This window comes from Chelonia mydas, chromosome 3, assembly GCF_015237465.2.
Source record: "Chelonia mydas isolate rCheMyd1 chromosome 3, rCheMyd1.pri.v2, whole genome shotgun sequence".
In the NCBI taxonomy this organism is placed as follows: Eukaryota; Metazoa; Chordata; order Testudines; family Cheloniidae; genus Chelonia; species Chelonia mydas.
Genome location: NC_057851.1, coordinates 81,953,609 through 81,970,727, shown reverse-complemented (window position 1 = coordinate 81,970,727; position 17,119 = coordinate 81,953,609). Strand labels below are relative to the sequence as shown.

The 17,119-nt window shown below is 40.6% G+C and overlaps 1 protein-coding gene across 2 annotated transcripts in view; it reads left to right on the top strand.

Moving 5' to 3' along the window:
• SLC22A16 (solute carrier family 22 member 16) overlaps positions 1-16,270 on the top strand; it is a 50,997-nt gene extending 34,727 nt beyond the window's left edge. Inside the window, exons 4-8 of one of the 2 annotated variants that reach the window (XM_037894630.2) lie at positions 3,672-4,221; positions 5,572-5,699; positions 6,097-6,206; positions 6,687-6,786; positions 15,355-16,270. In XM_037894630.2, the coding sequence (XP_037750558.1) occupies positions 3,672-4,221; positions 5,572-5,699; positions 6,097-6,206; positions 6,687-6,786; positions 15,355-15,537 (1,071 nt within the window). In that variant the 3' untranslated portion in view covers positions 15,538-16,270. Of the gene's footprint in view, positions 1-3,671; positions 4,222-5,571; positions 5,700-6,096; positions 6,207-6,686; positions 6,787-9,425; positions 9,736-15,354 lie in introns of those variants that run through there. The other variant, XM_037894631.2, reaches the window with a different exon arrangement.
• Positions 16,271-17,119: the final 849 nt, after the last annotated feature.

The window sequence follows — 17,119 nt, the reverse complement described above, 5'->3', positions numbered from 1 at the left end:
CATAAGCTTTCGTGGGCTAAAACCCACTTCATTGGATGCATGCAGTGGAAAATACAGTCGGAAGATATATATATATATACACACACAGAGAAAATGAAAAAATGCATGTTGCCATACCCACTATAATGAGAGTGATCAGCTGAGGTGAGCTATTATCAGCAGGAGAAAAAAAAAAACTTTTGTAGTGATAGTCAGGTTGGCCCATTTCCAACAGTTGACAAGAAGGTGTGAGTAACAGTAGGGGGAAAAATAAGCATGGGGAAACAGTTTTACTTTGTGTAATGACCCATCCACTCCCAGTCTTTATTCAAGCCTAATTTAATGGTGTCCAGTTTGCAAATTAATTCCAATTCAGCAGTTTCTCATTGGAGTCTGTTTTTGAAGTTTTTTTTGTTGTAGTATTGCCACTTTTAGGTCTGTAATCGAGTGACCAGGGAGATTGAAGTGTTCTCCGACTATGGGTACCCTCATGGCCCCACAGTATGCCAACATTTTTATGGCTGACTTAGAACAAAGCTTCCTCAGTTCTCGTCCCCTACCGCCCCTACTCTACTTGCACTACATTGATGACATCTTCATCATCTGGACCCATGGAAAAGAAGCCCTTGAGGAATTCCACCAGGATTTCAACAATTTCCATCCCACCATCAACCTCAGCCTGGACCAGTCCACACAAGTGATCCACTTCCTGGACACTACGTGCTAATACGCGATGGTCACATAAACATCATCCTACACCAGAAACCTACTGACCGCTATACTTACTGACGTGTCTCCAGCTTTCATGCAGACCACACCACACGATCCATTGTCTACAGCCAAGCTCTATGATACAACCGCATTTGCTCCAACCCCTCAGAGACAAACACCTACAAGATCTCTATTAAGCATTCTTACAACTACAATACCCACCTGCTGAAGTGAAGAAACAGATTGACAGAGCCAAAAGAGTACCCAGAAGTCACCTACTATAGGACAGGCCCAACAAAGAAAATAACAGAACGCCACTAGCCATCACCTTCAGCCCCCAACTAAAACCTCTCCAACACATCAAGGATCTACAACCTATCCTGAAGGACGACCCATCACTCTCACAGATCTTAGGAGACACGCCAGTCCTTTTACAGACAGCCCCCCCAACCTGAAGGAAATACTCACCAGCAACCATACACCACACAACGAAAACACTAACCCAGGAACCTATCCTTGCAACGAAGCCCGTTGCCAACTCTGTCCGCATATCCATTCAGGGGACACCATCATAGGGCCTAATCACATCAGCCACACTATCAGAGGCTTGTTCACCTGCACATCCACCAATGTGATATATGCCATCATGTGCCAGCAATGCCCCTCTGCCCTGTACATTGGTCAAACTGGACAGTCTCTACGTAAAAGAATAAATCGATACAAATCAGATGTCAAGAATTATAACATTCAAAAGCCAGTCGGAGAACACTTCAATCTCCCTGGTCACTTGATTACAGACCTAAAAGTGGCAATACTACAACAAAAAACTTCAAAAACAGACTCCAACGAGAAACTGCTGAATTGGAGTTAATTTGCAAACTGGACACCATTAAATTAGGCTTGAATAAAGACTGGGAGTGGATGGGTCATTACACAAAGTAAAACTGTTTCCCCATGCTTATTTTTCCCCCTACTGTTACTCACACCTTCTTGTCAACTGTTGGAAATGGGCCATCCTGATTATCACTACAAAAGTTTTTTTTTTCTCCTGCTGATAATAGCTCACCTTAACTGATCACTCTCATTATAGTGGGTATGGCAACACGCATTTTTTTCATGTTCTCTGTGTGTGTGTGTGTGTGTGTGTGTGTGTGTATATATATATATCTATATATCTTCCTACTGTATTTTCCACTGCATGCATTCGATGAAGTGGGTTTTAGCCCACAAAAGCTTATGCTCAAATAAATTTGTTAGTCTCTAAAGTGCCACAAGTACTCCTTGTTGTTTTTTCTTATGTGCATCCTTTCTGTCTTTTAAACTACGTCTAAAATGCTGGATTTATGTGTAAATAGATAGGCTTGGTAAACATCCTAAAAGCTTCTACTATACTTGTATGTATGTCAGCATATTTAATTTTTTAGCAATCAACTTCAAATTGCTACCCTATATTCAAGGTATACGTTTTGTGGGCTTTGCTTTTAGAATGCTTTGACTAATGAGAAAGATGGTGGGAGAAAAATGAAATAAGTGGTTTAAAATAGTTTAGAAGTCAGAAACTAAAATTCACTCAAGAATAAAGCATCAAATATTATTCTCTTTACTTGTTGCTGGCAAAGCATAAAGCAAGAGGGGTCCTTGACTCTGGAATTCACTTCCCTCCTTTGCCTGACAGAGCTTCGATTTCTTCACTACCAGGAATGCTGCAAAGCCTATCTTTTCTCGCAGGCCTTAAGGGCCTGGTCCAGTGCACAGTGATCAGTGTGTAATGTGTGCCTGGGTGTGCCATGTCTGAGCCCCGGCACCTCCAGGCTTGGCAGTTCATTGCTTTGGTGCCTCTGGGCTTGCTTAGTCAGTTATGAATGTAAAAAAATTGCTTGAGCCCTGGCACCTCTTTCACTACAAATTAAACACTGCCAGTGATGTCAATAGAAGTCTCTGTAGTGACTTCACTGGGCATTGGATGAGGTTTGAGCGAGGCTGAGGGGGTTTATAAATGGAAGTGCTGGAGATTAAGACTCTGCTCAAACAAGTAGACCCTGCGTGGGCACAGAGCCACACTGAATTCAGTGAAGCTCTGCGGAGGCCTAAGTATCTGGCCACAGGAATCCACTTCCAGGATTGGGGCTTAAAAACCCTAATCTTACACCATTGAAAACAATGGGGGCATTCCAATCACCTCGACTGTGTGCAGGATCAGATCTTAAAGGATGATTTAGATGGTTGAGTATAATGCATATATATTTTTCACTTTTGTATGGGAATTTATTAATTGGAGTTTTTATAACTGGAAATTTGATTAATCAAAATATTATATGGGAAGCATCTTTAGATTTTCTAATTGTGTGTTTTGAAATGTTTTCAGATGCCTAAAGCACTAGATATGTGCCAGAGAAATAGAAATAAGTACATTCACTAAATAAATACTTTAATGCAGAACATTAGTATGGTTAGAAAACTTATGGGAGCCTATAAAAGTGTAAGGAAGATTCTCTTTCAACTTGTAAAATATGATTTAACAGGATAATCTACCAGGGGGTGGAAAATCATTATTCTGAAATATGCATTTCTATAGTATGCAGGGTATTATGCTTAAAACGAAGGCCAAGATTTTCAGAATGACTGTTGGTTTTGGGTGCTTCAATTTTTCGAGTGTCCAACTTGTTTCACCTTCAAGGGGCCTGATTTTTAAAGGCTTTTTGAAAAGGTATTACCCACAAATGGAGGTATCCAAAGTCACTAGCCATTTCTGAAAATTGTGACCTGATATTTTACAGGTCTGAAATCAGTTTTACCTAATGTTGATTGTTTTTTTCAGGATTACTGTTGCTCTCTCTGAGTGCATCATACTCCAATACAGGGCAAGCTAGGGGGCTCTTAAGACTTTCAACATAAACAAACATGAAAGTATTGGCCATTTGTTTTGGTATTGTCACACAAAGGGAATAGACATAAGCTTTTCTTTGTTTTTTCCCCCTCAGGTTTCAAGTGGCTATCTGGTTGTGGTTTTTGTTTATGTGACAGAATATGTTGGCATTAAAGCTCGAACATGGGCATCCATGCATGTCCATGCTTTTTTTGCTGTGGGAGTCATGGCTGTGGCACTGGTGGGATTTTTGGTGAGGACCTGGTGGATCTATCAGATATTTCTTTCCATAACAACTCTCCCCTTTGTCTTGTGCTGCTGGATGCTCCCAGAGACACCTTTCTGGCTACTGTCAGAGGGAAGATACGAAGAAGCACAAAAAGTAGTGGATGTAATGGTGAGATGGAATAAAGTAAGCACTCCTTGTAAAATTTCTGAACTGTGTTCAGTCCAACAAGATGATCTAGTCAGTTGCAGAACGGGTGATAATGACATTTCTACAGCGAAGAAGCACAACATCTTAGATCTGTTTTATAATTGGCACATTGCAAGAAGGACCATTACAGTCTGGATGATTTGGTTCACTGGGAGTTTAGGATACTACGTATTCTCCCTGAGTTCCGTCAATCTAGGAGGCAATGAATATTTAAATCTATTTCTCATAGGTAAATATCTGTTATATTTTATTCTGCTTATGACAGAACTAGAACTTATAATTTATAAATGTTTAAAGATCTGACAGTCAATTTCCTGACCCCCAATTACCTGTACCATCACCAACTCCATTTACAATTGCAGATTTAATTCTTGTCAACTTGAAATGTAGTTATTTTACAAAAGCAAGCTTAGAGTATGTCAAGGTACTATATTGTCCTTGACTTCTCCTGCCAATTTTTGTGCTTGTAAAACCACATTTTCCTAGTTTTAAAATTGTTTCTCTCTGCCCGGTTGTTCTGTGAAAGAACCACACAGACAACAGGGAAAATTGACTAACCGTACAGGGGAAACTATTAAATTGATGAAATACTATCCCAGTAAACAAACTGAGAAAAATAGAGATTTTCTTCACTAATTTTTTTAGTCATAATAATATTAGATTATACTGGTAACACTATTAAGCTCATAATTTTAAAGTTTGTTCAAAGTGTGTTTTTTAAATCTAAGGGGAAATGTTTCTTTAATTTAGTCTTTAATTTAATGTGGTTGCAAATTTTCTCTTGACATGATAAAATTGGTCAGCACATATAGGGCCTGATCTAAAGTCTATTTAAGGTCATTGGAAAGATTCCCATTGAGTTTGGTGGACTCTGGATCAGGCTCCAGCCCTGTAAAGGACTTAAGCTCATGCTAGTTTTAAGCGTATGAGTAATCACAATAAAGTCAATGTGACTATTCATGTGCTCATAAGCACTTTTCAGGATTGGAATACTAGTGAATTAATTTTAAGTTGCCATGTATTATTACATGTTAGTAACTTGACTGTTGTGTTGAAAATAGGATGCTAATGTTGCTAACATAACTAAGTTGTTATGATACTGTAAATAAATTACTATGTTAGCAAATTTCAAAACTATTTTCTTTGTCTTCTGTGACCCACCTCACAGGGTCCAAGAGTCCGGGCTCCAGCCTGAGCTGCAGTTAAACAGCCCCTTAGCCCAACCCCAAGTCAGCTTGCGGGTTTTTAATTGCAGTGTAGACGTATCCATACAGGCCTATCTCCCCATCAGAAGGGCAGCTGCAGCTGCCTTGTGCCTTATAGCCTCTTTCCCTGGTGCATTTCTTATTCCCCACAACCATATTTATGCCAGTGTAAGCCCTCCACTGGCATTTTTGCCACCAGTGGGTTTATCGCAAAATGTTGGTGAAATACATCTTTCACCTAACACCTATATCTTTTAAAACCAGTTTAATCATTAGACTAAATAAATGCTCATAAAAAGCAAATCAGAATTATTTTAAAGGGCATTTGCAGTCATATTATCATGGTTTAATACCAGATAAATTCATAATGACAGGTGCCGTGGAGCTTCCTGCGTATGTCGTTGCTTGCATTGGGATGGACAAACTGGGAAGGAGAAACACATTGACTCCATTTCTTATATCAAGTGCAGTGATCTGTGTTTTGATTATGCTGATCCCTCAGGTTAGTCACTTACCATTTAAAATATACCTATATTGTGGGGAATGTGAGATATGTTAATGCAACATGTCTTTCTAAGGCCTGAGATTAATTAAATGTAGTTTAGAAATGAAGCTGGAGTTCTTTACAATAGATTTTCCATATTTCTGTTAAGGGTCCCAAACTAGCATTCCTAGCTCTTAATTAAACAAAGGGTTCGAAATAAGCTGTTTAGTAAACAAAGCCACATTCAGCCATTATTTATTGGTGGAAATAATCAGGAAAGTATGGAATAGGTATTGCTCACTGTTTACAGAAAGATCACAGTTACGGTCTAAATTTTTCAAAATAAATGAATGGCATTGAATTTGGAATGGTGAAGTTTTCTGGTGCTTTATATATTTGTACTCTCTTTTAATAGGATTTCAGTATATTATCTGTCTTAGCAAATATGGCTGGAAAGTTTGCAATTGGCGTTGCATTTGGCCTCATTTACCTTTACACAGCAGAACTGTATCCAACAGTTGTACGGTAAGAACTTTAAAATAATTTGCCATGTGTTTTTCATTATTTTGCTATTTCTTCCCTTCATTTGTTATGCTTTTGGGGCCAAATCCTGCACCCTCTGAAGTCAATGGCAGTGCTCCAAGCTACTGCACTAGTATAAGATCAGTTTCTTTTCTGTTATAGAATTCTCTGGTTTTGGCTCCGCAGTAAATGCATTTATTTTCTGTTCCCTTCTACATAGATTGGTCCCACTGAGGTACTGGAAAAATGCTCAGTATTCTTAGCATTCAGTTCCCTCTTTCTGAATGTTCATGGTCATTAGGAATATGATTTATACTGAATGCTCAGTATACTTTTTATTCTATTTATAGAAGCAACCAAGTTCACTGTAAGATAAATTTAGATTAACATAACAATATTTTTATAGCATCTCTGCATTTCTAATTAATTGCTATATCTGATGTCACTCTCATTGGGCCTTGTGTCTTCTTGTCTTATCTCCAGGTCACTTGCTGTAGGAAGTGGGAGCATGATGTGTCGTGTCGGGAGCATAGTTGCTCCTTTTTGTGTTTACCTGACGAGTGTTTGGATCTTCATGCCACAGGTACATGTTTATTTTGATAGTCAAAAAAAATTGTTATCCATTTTACTGAGATTTAAAGTTGAAATGCAGATACGTTCAAAAGGAAAGAGTGTTAAATATTCTCATTCTTAGTTTAAATTGTCAGTTTTTTAGCTATATATTTTTAAGAATATGAATCTGAACTCAGGAGTGAGCCTCGAGGCAGTGAAATCTTCTGAACAGTTGATATTACAGACACTTTAAAGACGACAGACATATCTTGTATGCATTGAATACTGGTATAAAATAGTTACGATCTTTTGTACAAAGCTGTACTGTATCATTCATGTAATTTGGAGTAAGTGTCTCATTCCTAAACTGAAAGTGTTGTATTTAGTCAAGATCTTCATTGAGCAATGGTCTTTTCTCGTTGCCATCAATCTCCTTTTGAAGAAGCAGAATAGCCTAACACAGATGATGGGGGAGGGAGCAAACGTTAAATCCTGCTGATGACGACAAGATCCTCCATCTCTATCAGTCAAGTGAAACACAGATGCCGTGTTAGATCACATGAGATGAACTGGAGCCCTCTCTATGGAGAGCAAGCCTAGCAAATCTAAGCTCTCATTGGACCACCAGCCTAACTATGATCAAAACATCCTGCTGATATGGAGTGCTAAAAAGAATAAGGTCAGAAGCAGCCAAATAGTGGGGCAGTGAGATGTTGAGGAGGTGGCATAGATGGGATAGTAAGAGCATAACCAGGTGAGAAATAACTCAAGAGGTGACTACAGAAGAAAATGATGCTGTCGTGATGATCATTAGGACTCTCAACAAACCTTGGATTTAAGAGAGAGCTTCTTTTTGTAGAAAAAACAATGAGGAGTCCTTGTGGCACCTTAGAGACTAACACATTTATTTGTGGGTAGCTGCAACCTCATTCCATCATGTGATCCAACAGTCATCTGTAACTTTAATTGTCCCATGAAGATGAGATAGGGCAGTTTCTTTGTAGAAGAAAATGGGCACTTCCTTAGCATTACATGGATTTTGGAGTTCATTTTGTCCAAAATATTTTTAACTGTATAGTTATATTCAGTGCATACAAGTTATCCCCTATTCTCTTTATGAAATCTATTATGTGTGCTGCTCAGAAATTCTACAATTGCTCAATCTTGCTTTTTCAGAAGGATAAGTTTAGGTTCATGTACATAAATGGTGAGAAACCTTATACTGAGGAGTTAAACTGATAATGAGCTTATTTTACCCATTTAACTTTTTTTTAAATTTACTTTTACTTCTTTGAAAAAACTTTACAACTCACCTTTAATATCACAGCTTGTATGTGAATTACAGATGTAAAGAAGGTGAAAGCGTTTTGGCCTGAATTTTCAACCCAGCCTCTCTTCCTGTGTGTGTCTTTTTACACACACACAGTTGGGTTTTCCTACAAAGGTAGAGTCATGTCCATTTGATTTTAAAAATATAAAATCTACATTTGTGAATGCTAGAGACTGGTTTGAGAGACTGTCTGAAAACTTGGCCCATTATGTAAGTAACCTATGTCCAGTTTTTTAGGATTCATTTGTGATGGTGGGGAAGCAAAGTAGGAATAAATAAATAAAGTTCCTAACAAACACTCTTATCACGCCAAAGAAATGCACCTAGAAAATACATGAAAAGCAAGATCTGAAGAGCACAGTAATCATGGGAGAACAGTCTCCTTTGACTCTTCTTCCCTTCAGAGTTTTGCTTTTCACTAGCAGTGATAAGGTTTATCTGTTCAGAACTCCTGCACTTAAAACACAGCTGGGGCAAAGTTTAAACATTTGAGAACACTGTAAGTGGCACTGCAAATATTTCAAATATGGACAACTCTCAGTACACTAAAAACACTCACATACAGTGTGAAACTTTGTTACAATAGTGACTGTAAATTTGTGTTTTCATGATAAACTTCTACCATTAGGCATTTGTAAGTTCACTAAAAACTTGCCTTGGGCTGAAGCTTATCATGCAAGGTCTCAGCTAACATACACATTTTGGGGTAAACTATGAACAAAATAGATTAATATTTTGAAATAGACTGACATAGGTTATGTTGATACAGTATATTATTTATGCTACACATCCTATATTCCGTTAAGTTTTTATTGCTACTCATTTTCACCATAACTCATTTGTGGCTCTGTCTCCCAAGAGTAATACAAACCATCCCAAAGAATGCCAATAAATCTTGAAATAATACCCACAGTTGTCTTGTTCATGCCACACATCGTAGAGAATTTGTGGTTTTAAAGTTTAAATTAAGGCCCCAGTTCAGTAAAGCACTTAAGCGTGTGCCCTAGTACCTTGAACATCAAGAGACCTTAGTTAGCAAAAGTGTTTATGGACATGACTAATAGATTTTATTCCATATTTATCATAAAAATTTAAGGCATATAATATGTATGAGACACATCACCGATCCCTGTGTTATATGAATGATAACAATACACAAAAAGGTTTAAAACGTTTATTATGAATAACAAAAGGCCAGATTGTGATCCTCTCCCCCCCCCCCCATGCAATCTCACTGGTTTAAATAATAAATTCTATAGCTTGCCATTTAGATGACATTTTAAAAGTCAATTCATTAATCCAGTATCATCCAATTTATTTTTCTATTTTATCCTTTCTAGGAAATACCTCAAAAATACTTTATAGAGAGAGGTAGAGGAAGAGAATGCTTTACAGCTCTGGGTACAGCAGCTCTCATATCAGTAGGGGAAACTGACACATGAGGATGGAATAGAGTAAATAGCTGACAGTAAAGAGGAAGTGAGTATGCTTGTGGAGTAGTTAGAGTCAGGAGGGGAATAGATACATGCAGGGGCAGATTAGTGTATGGGCCCATGGGGCCCATGGCCAGGGGCCCCGGCCAATTGGGGGGCCCCCTGCAGGATTGCTGGAATTCCGCCCCATCCCCTGCTCTTCCTCTCTGCTCACAGGGCCCTACCACCCTGTTCCTCCTTGTCCTCTTCCTCCTGAGGCCCTGCCCCCTGGCTAGGCCAGACACAGGAGTTGTAGGATGAGCATGTTCCCCCCCACCCCGCCCCAGCGCTGAGCTTCCCCTCCAGCCCTCCCTTCCGTGTGTAGCCTACCCCCAGCCAGGGGCGGCTCTAGCAATTTTGCCGCCCCGAGCAGTCGCCGCTGAATTGCCGTCGTGCCAAGAGCGGTGGAGCTCCCGCCCAAAAGCCGCCGCGATGGGAAAAGTGGTGGAGATGCTGCTGAATTGCCACCGTGGGACACGGACTGCCACCCCATTCTAATTGTCGCCCCAAGCACCTGCTTGGAAAGCTGGTTCCTGGAGCCGGCCCTGCCCCCAGCCCCTCTCTTTCCCCCTTCCCTCCTGCGCAGAGCTGCCCTCACACCTCCAGCCCCTCTCCCTTCCGTGTGGAGCTGCCCCCCTCAGCCCATCTCCTTCCACCCTCCCTCCTGTGTGGAGCTGCCCCCCACAACCCCTCTCCTTCCCCTCATTTTACACATGGGTATAGTGAAACACAGAGAGGTTAAATAAGTTGCCTACAGTCAAGCACAAAGTGAATCAAGTATCACTGCTAGTTAGAGAACTCAAAAGTCCAGCCTGCCAGCCTCCAACTCTTACCAATAGACAATACTGTTTTAATAGAAAACCTCATGTCTCAGCTATTACAATATTTGGCACTTAGGCAGAGTTCTCTGGCATAATGCTGTATTACGTGTATAGACAGACGCAGCTGTCCATAGAATCATAGAATGTCAGGGTTGGAATGGACCTCAGGATGTCATCTAGTCCAACCCCCTGCTCAAAGCAGGACCAATCCCCAACTAAATCATCCCAGCAAGGGCTTTGTCAAGCCTGACCCTAAAAACCTCAAAGGAAGGACATTCCACCACCTTCCTAGGTAACACATTCCAGTGCTTCACCACCCTCCTAGTGAAAATTTTTTTCCTAATATCCAACCTAAACCTCCCCCACTGCAACTTGAGACCATTACTCCTTGTTCTGTCATCAGCTACCACTGAGAACAGCCTAGATCCATCCTCTTTGGAACCCCCTTTCATATAGTTGAAAGCAGCTAGCAAATCCCCCCTCATTCTTCTCTTCCGCAGACTAAACAATCCCAGTTCCCTCAGCCTCTCCTCATAAGTCATGTGTTCCAGTCCCCTAATCATTTTTGTTCCCCTCCGCTGGACGCTTTCCAATTTTTCCACATCCTTCTTGTTGTGTGGGGCCCAAAACTGGACACAGTACTCCAGATGAGGCCTCACCAATGTCAAATAGAGGGGAACGATCACGTCCCTCGATCTGCTGACAATGCCCCTACATATACATCTCAAAATGCCATTGGCCTTCTTGGCAACAAGGGCACACTGTTGACTCATATCCAGCTTCTCGTCCATTGTAACCCCTAGGTCCTTTTCTGCAGAACTGCTGCCGAGCCATTTGGTCCCTAGTCTGTAGCGGTGCATTGGATTCTTCCGTCCTAAGTGCAGGACTCTGCACTTGTCCTTGTTGAACCTCATCAGATTTCTTTTGGCCCAATCCTCTAATTTGTCTAGGGCCCTCTGTATCCTATCCCTACCCGCCAGTGTATCTACCTCTCCTCTCAGTTTAGTGTCATCTGCAAACTTGCTGAGGGTGCAATCCACACCATCCTCCAGATCATTTATGAAGATATTGAACAAAACCAGCCCGAGGACTGACCCTTGGGGCACTCCACTTGATACCGGCTTCCAACTAGACATGGAGCCATTGATCACTACCCGTTGAGCCCGACAATCTAGCCAACTTTCTATCCACCTTATAGTCCATTCATTCAGCCCATACTTCTTTAACTTGCTGGCAAGAATACTGTGGGAGACGGTGTCAAAAGCTTTGCTAAAGTCAAGGAACAACACGTCCACTGCTTTCCCCTCGTCCACAGAGCCAGTTATCTCGTCACAGAAGACAATTAGATTAATCAGGCATGACTTGCCCTTGGTGAATCCATGCTGACTGTTCCTGATCACTTTCCTCTCCTCTAAGTGCTTCAGAATTGATTCCTTGCGGAGCTGCTCCATGATTTTTCCAGGGAGTGAGGTGAGGCTGACTGGCCTGTAGTTCCCAGGATCCTCCTCCTTCCCTTTTTTAAAGATGGGCACTACATTAGCCTTTTTCCAATCGTCCGGGACTTCCCCTAATCGCCATGAGTTTTCAAAGATAATGGTCAATGGCTCTGCAATCACATCCGCCAACTCCTTTAGCACTCTCGGATGCAGCGTATCCGGCCCCATGGACTTGTGCTCATCCAGCTTTTCTAAATAGTCCCGAACCACTTCTTTCTCCACAGAGGGCTGGTCATCTCCTCCCCATGCTGTCCACACTCACTCACCTGAAACTCAGTTTCCAAAACTACCGTTACAAGTATCAGCGGGGTTATTAATTCAAAACCAAACAATTTATTGACAAGATGACAATGAGGAGCTGGGGTGCCCGAGAGCAGCGCACGGCCCGTGTCCCTGCCCCCCAGGGCATGCCATCCAGGACAGGTGGAGGGTCCAGGGCTCCCCACAGAAGCCCACGCTCCCTGGGCAGCTTTTACCATGGCTCGATTTCCAGACTGGCCAAGAGGCAGGGCCATGTGGGGAAGGGAGGAGCAAGGGCAGGGCCCCATGGTGGGATGTGGGGGGGAGAGGGCAATGTTCCTTGTGCCCAGGGATATAAATAAATAATCTTAATCTGCCTCTGGATAGATGTGCTTAATGGGGGGAAGGGTGAGTATGATTCAGAACGAATTGGAGACTAACTGGAACTGGTTAGTCTAACTGGTGGGATTTCCAAAAGCGTTCAGCACTGACCTACTCCTGTTCCCACTGAAGTGATGGGAGCCTGATTTGCATTTATACAAAGGCTCTTTTGCACCACAGTGGTAGTATAAAGATGCTTTAAAGTGGGAGTACATTTCATTTACACCCGCTTTCAGCCCTTTGCACTGTGTAAAGAAGCCTTAGTGTAGATGAGAATCAGGCCCTAGAAATTTTACCATTGACGACAGTGTGACCAGGAAAAGGCCAAACCTGAGCGCTTTTGGAAATTCCACCTAACAGTTTTCAGGCAAGATCTAAAAAGAGGCAGTGTGGGAGATTTCCAGACAGTCAATGTGGCAGCACAGGTCAGAATGACTGTTAACTATGGAGAGTTGACTACAGATAAGTGAACAATTTCCAACTGCAAAAGCATCCATTGGATGCTTTTATAGATCGTGTTATTTTTCTCAAAATTTCTGGTATAACAGTAACATTATGGTGGCTGAAAAAGTGAGGGAGCTGACAGCTCTTTTAAAGGAAAATATTGAAAAATATTAAAGATGGGATCTAGTAGTTAGTGTATACAATTAAGCCTCCCCTTGAAACACTTCCTCCTATAACTGTATACCTGCCTGCAGAGACCTCCACCAGTCTGGCCTTCATTCCTACTGTAATAGTGATGATTGCCCTCTTTTCTAATTCTTCATTGTAGGAATATAACGGTTTTACTTTCATTGTGGTATGTAGCATTCAACAGTATTTTGCTTACTTTTTTACTCTTTTAGCTTCTGCACTCAATATGAGTGTAACAGAATTTGTTAGTCTCTAAGATGCCACAAGTACTCCTTTTCTTTTTACGGATACAGACTAACACGGCTGCTACTCTGAAACCTTTGAAACAGAGGTAATTCTGCTTCTCGCAGAGGATTGCTTACGACAATTGGTGGCTCTGGCTGTGGGGGGTCATACACAGCTTGGTGTTTTTAACTGAAAATAACTCTGTCAAGTTACAGCTGAGAGTTCAAATTTGAAATCTCCTTTCTGACTTCCAAAGTGCTATTCTCATTTAGAATTAGGGGGTGGTTGCCTGCCAGTGTACCCATATCTGTCTGAAAGTGCTGTGTTATGAAAGTCATAACCACAGCCATTTCATATGTTCTCTCTCATGTTTAGAAGGAAGGTATTAAACAAAATGGATCAGAGCTTGGGATCAGTACAGAGCAAGTTGAGGACATCACAGTATCAAAATGCACAGAATAACAGTTATAAAACAGAAAAAGAAGACTGCCAGAAATGGTGTATTAAAGACATGTATTTACAGAGAAGTAGAGTGAGAGCATAGGGAGCATAATGGGATAGGACTGAAGATTAGTGTGTTAATATCTGTACAATGCTTTGAAGATGTTAATTGCTAAGTATTATCATTCTTATCAAACAATAAAAATTAAAGAAAAGAGAAAACAAGGAAGAATTTTTAAAAGTACCGATTGTCCAGAGCAGTGGTTTTCAACCTGTGGTCTACAGACCCCTGGGGGGTCTGCAGATTGTGTCTAAGGGGACCGTGAAAGGTGACTATGAAAATAAAGTTTCAGATCCAAGAAAAGGAATTCCGTTCTTCTGATGGATCAAAAGTACAGTATGTGAATTCCCCCACCTACAGGTCAAAACCTGGAAGTGTTGTTACCATAGAAAGCCCACGGTTTAGCGCCCTTTCTCAGACTGCATCAAATGCCATGCTGAGCACCTGCAACATTTATAGTTGAATTCTGTTCAGCCAGTTTTCAGTCTTAGACTTCGATGGTAGGGGTCTGCAGGCCACAGGTTGAATTTCCACAGGGGTCTACCCCTCCATTCAGAATGTTTTAGGGGTCTGCAAATGAAAAAAGGTTGAAAACCACTGGTCCAGAGCAACAAATTGATGGGAAATCTTCTATTGTTCTTTGGGACAGCATCTTCCTGCATGTGTGCACCTAGCACAGTGGATCCCGATCCTGATTGTGGTCTTTGGCTACTACCACAATAAAATAAAACAATGATAATAATAATAGTACACACTGAAATCACAGTGTACATATTCAGATCATAGACACAACGCATGGGTCAGTTAGAAGCTGGACCCCCATCAGCTTTCTCTCTCTGACTCAGGACATCATACCTATTCAGAACAGCATGCAAGTATGTACTTAAGCATCTTCCTGCATAGGAATGGACTTAAACATGTGCTGAAGTGCTTTCTTTAATCAGGGTCTCTATGATCACAGTTAAGAGATCCTGACCTACAGCTTGCATTGGAGAAAGGTGCTCAAATACTATGATGATAGGTAGAGTAGGTAGACAAAGAGCCAGGTCTACAGCTTCTTTCCCCCCCCCTCTGTGTGACAGCAGGGAAGTTGTAGTCCAATAAAAATAAATGTAAAATGAATTTAAGCAATCTTACAATTACTTTTAAAATTACTATCTGCTAAAGAGAATAATTTTTCAATGAAGTTGCATGCATTCTGTTCACTTCTGCAAAGTTGTTCCTGCTTACACTGGGGCTGTATTTAGCTCGTTGTGTAAAACATTTGACTTGGTCTGTGTTAACTTTGCTGGACAATCTGTCAGTTTATTTATGTATTTATTTTTGTTTTATTTTATTTTAGCAATTGCAGCAGGGAACATTTAAGACTTTTGATCTTTGGTTTTCATTGAAGTTCACTGTGCTCCCAAATTTTAAAAATATCTTCTCAAGCAAGACCAATGTTTTCCATGAACCCAAAGACATGTTTAACCCTTACATTAATTGTTTATTTCTTCCAGTTGCTTGTTGGAATCATGGCCTTTCTGAGTGGAATGCTAACATTAATGCTCCCAGAAACTCTTGGAGAACCATTGACTAATACTTTGGCTGAAGCTGCAGAACTGGGAACAAACAAGAACAGCTGTTTGGGAAAATCACCCCCCGCCCAGAGTGGTATAGTGTTAGAAAAGATAGATGCTTAGCCAAAAGTCACACAGCACTGAAGAATAAAGCAACATCAAGATTGCTGTCACCAGTTTTAATCCTCATTAATTCTATAAGACCATTTTATTAGAGCAACCTGATCATGGTTTTAATGCACGCATCTTTTAATTTGTATGCAATCTTGCCTTTTCTAGAGGGAAAATAGAAAAATGTCTGGTAGAAAATTTGAAAGGATTTTAGAGCCACTCGCAAACTTAATCATACTTTTAAAAATCTGTTTCATTTGCTTTGACTAGTTGGAGTGATTATTGTTCATTTGGAAAATACCAGGTTTTCCCAGATTCACATATTTCCTTTCACTGCTTTAGATTTTCTGCAGCTCTGCTTTTAATCTCATCATGAAATCCCCTGTCAATAACTGCCATATTACAACTGACAGACACAGATTTTTGACTTATTAACATGGTAAGCTCAAGCACACAGTACTAATTCAACAGAAAAGGCTCTTAATTACTGTGAAAGGTTAAACAGAAATAAAGATTTCTGTTTTTCAAATTTTCTTCTGGAGAGACTGCCATTGCTAAAAAATGAAAATATTCTATGCAACAGCTTCTGACAAAAAAAAATCATTCTCAATTTGCAGAATGTTCAAATAGTATGAATACTATTCATTTTGTTTAATGTCAAATGTATTTTTTGTTATAGATTTAGCGAAAAAACTGCTTTGGGACTCTGTTGAAGTATCAGTAAAGTCTATGTATACAGATAAAATCTGGTATTTTTGAAAATCTTATTCATTCCAGACTGTTACGTTAAATGACCCTTTCCCATTAATTTCCGTTCAAATCTATCATCAGTTTCTTTATATCATCCTAGGGTAAAACCAACCCCTGTGCAAAGCAACCACACAAGGCTTATGTATCTTTTTAGTGCTCAAAATAGGATTTAAGTAGAGCTTAAGTAGTGCATAGGCCTGTGCAGGGCTGGGTGCTTAGGCTCAGATCCTCAAAAGTATATAGGTGCCTGATTCCAATAGGAGTTAGGTGCCTAAATACATTTGAGGAGCTGGGCCTTAGTAAATAAGTGATGTATAACTGCTAGCATCAAAATGTTATTTTTTTCATGGACCATCCATTTGTAGCTCCATTTATTCAACACTGTACTGTACTAAAAAAAATTATTTTTGATGGAAGAAACTTATCAACCATTAGAAATGGATGCAACAATCACTAATTCCTGCAGATGCCTGTGAAACATCCAGAGCTGGTGCTAGCCCTAAGCAGAAATATTTTTGTCCCCGTCCCCCCCCCAAACACTAAAACAGGCAAGTTCTTATGATAAAAAGTGAATGGGAGCCCCCCTTGAGCTGCTTGGGACCCTATGCAATTGTTTAGTCTGCTTATGCCTAGTGCCGGCTCTGAAAACATCCCCCTGTTATATCACTCGTGCTGATACACATGAGTGATGGAGACTGTAGAAAACACTAACAGGGATAGATTGAGGACATCATTTCACTCTAGCTGCTATTTTTTATAATTTTCTATCCCAGCCCTCCCTTTTTAGTCTACTGTAGAGCTAGCCATTTCTTCCATACCTGTGCAGCCTTCCGTATTGTGCATA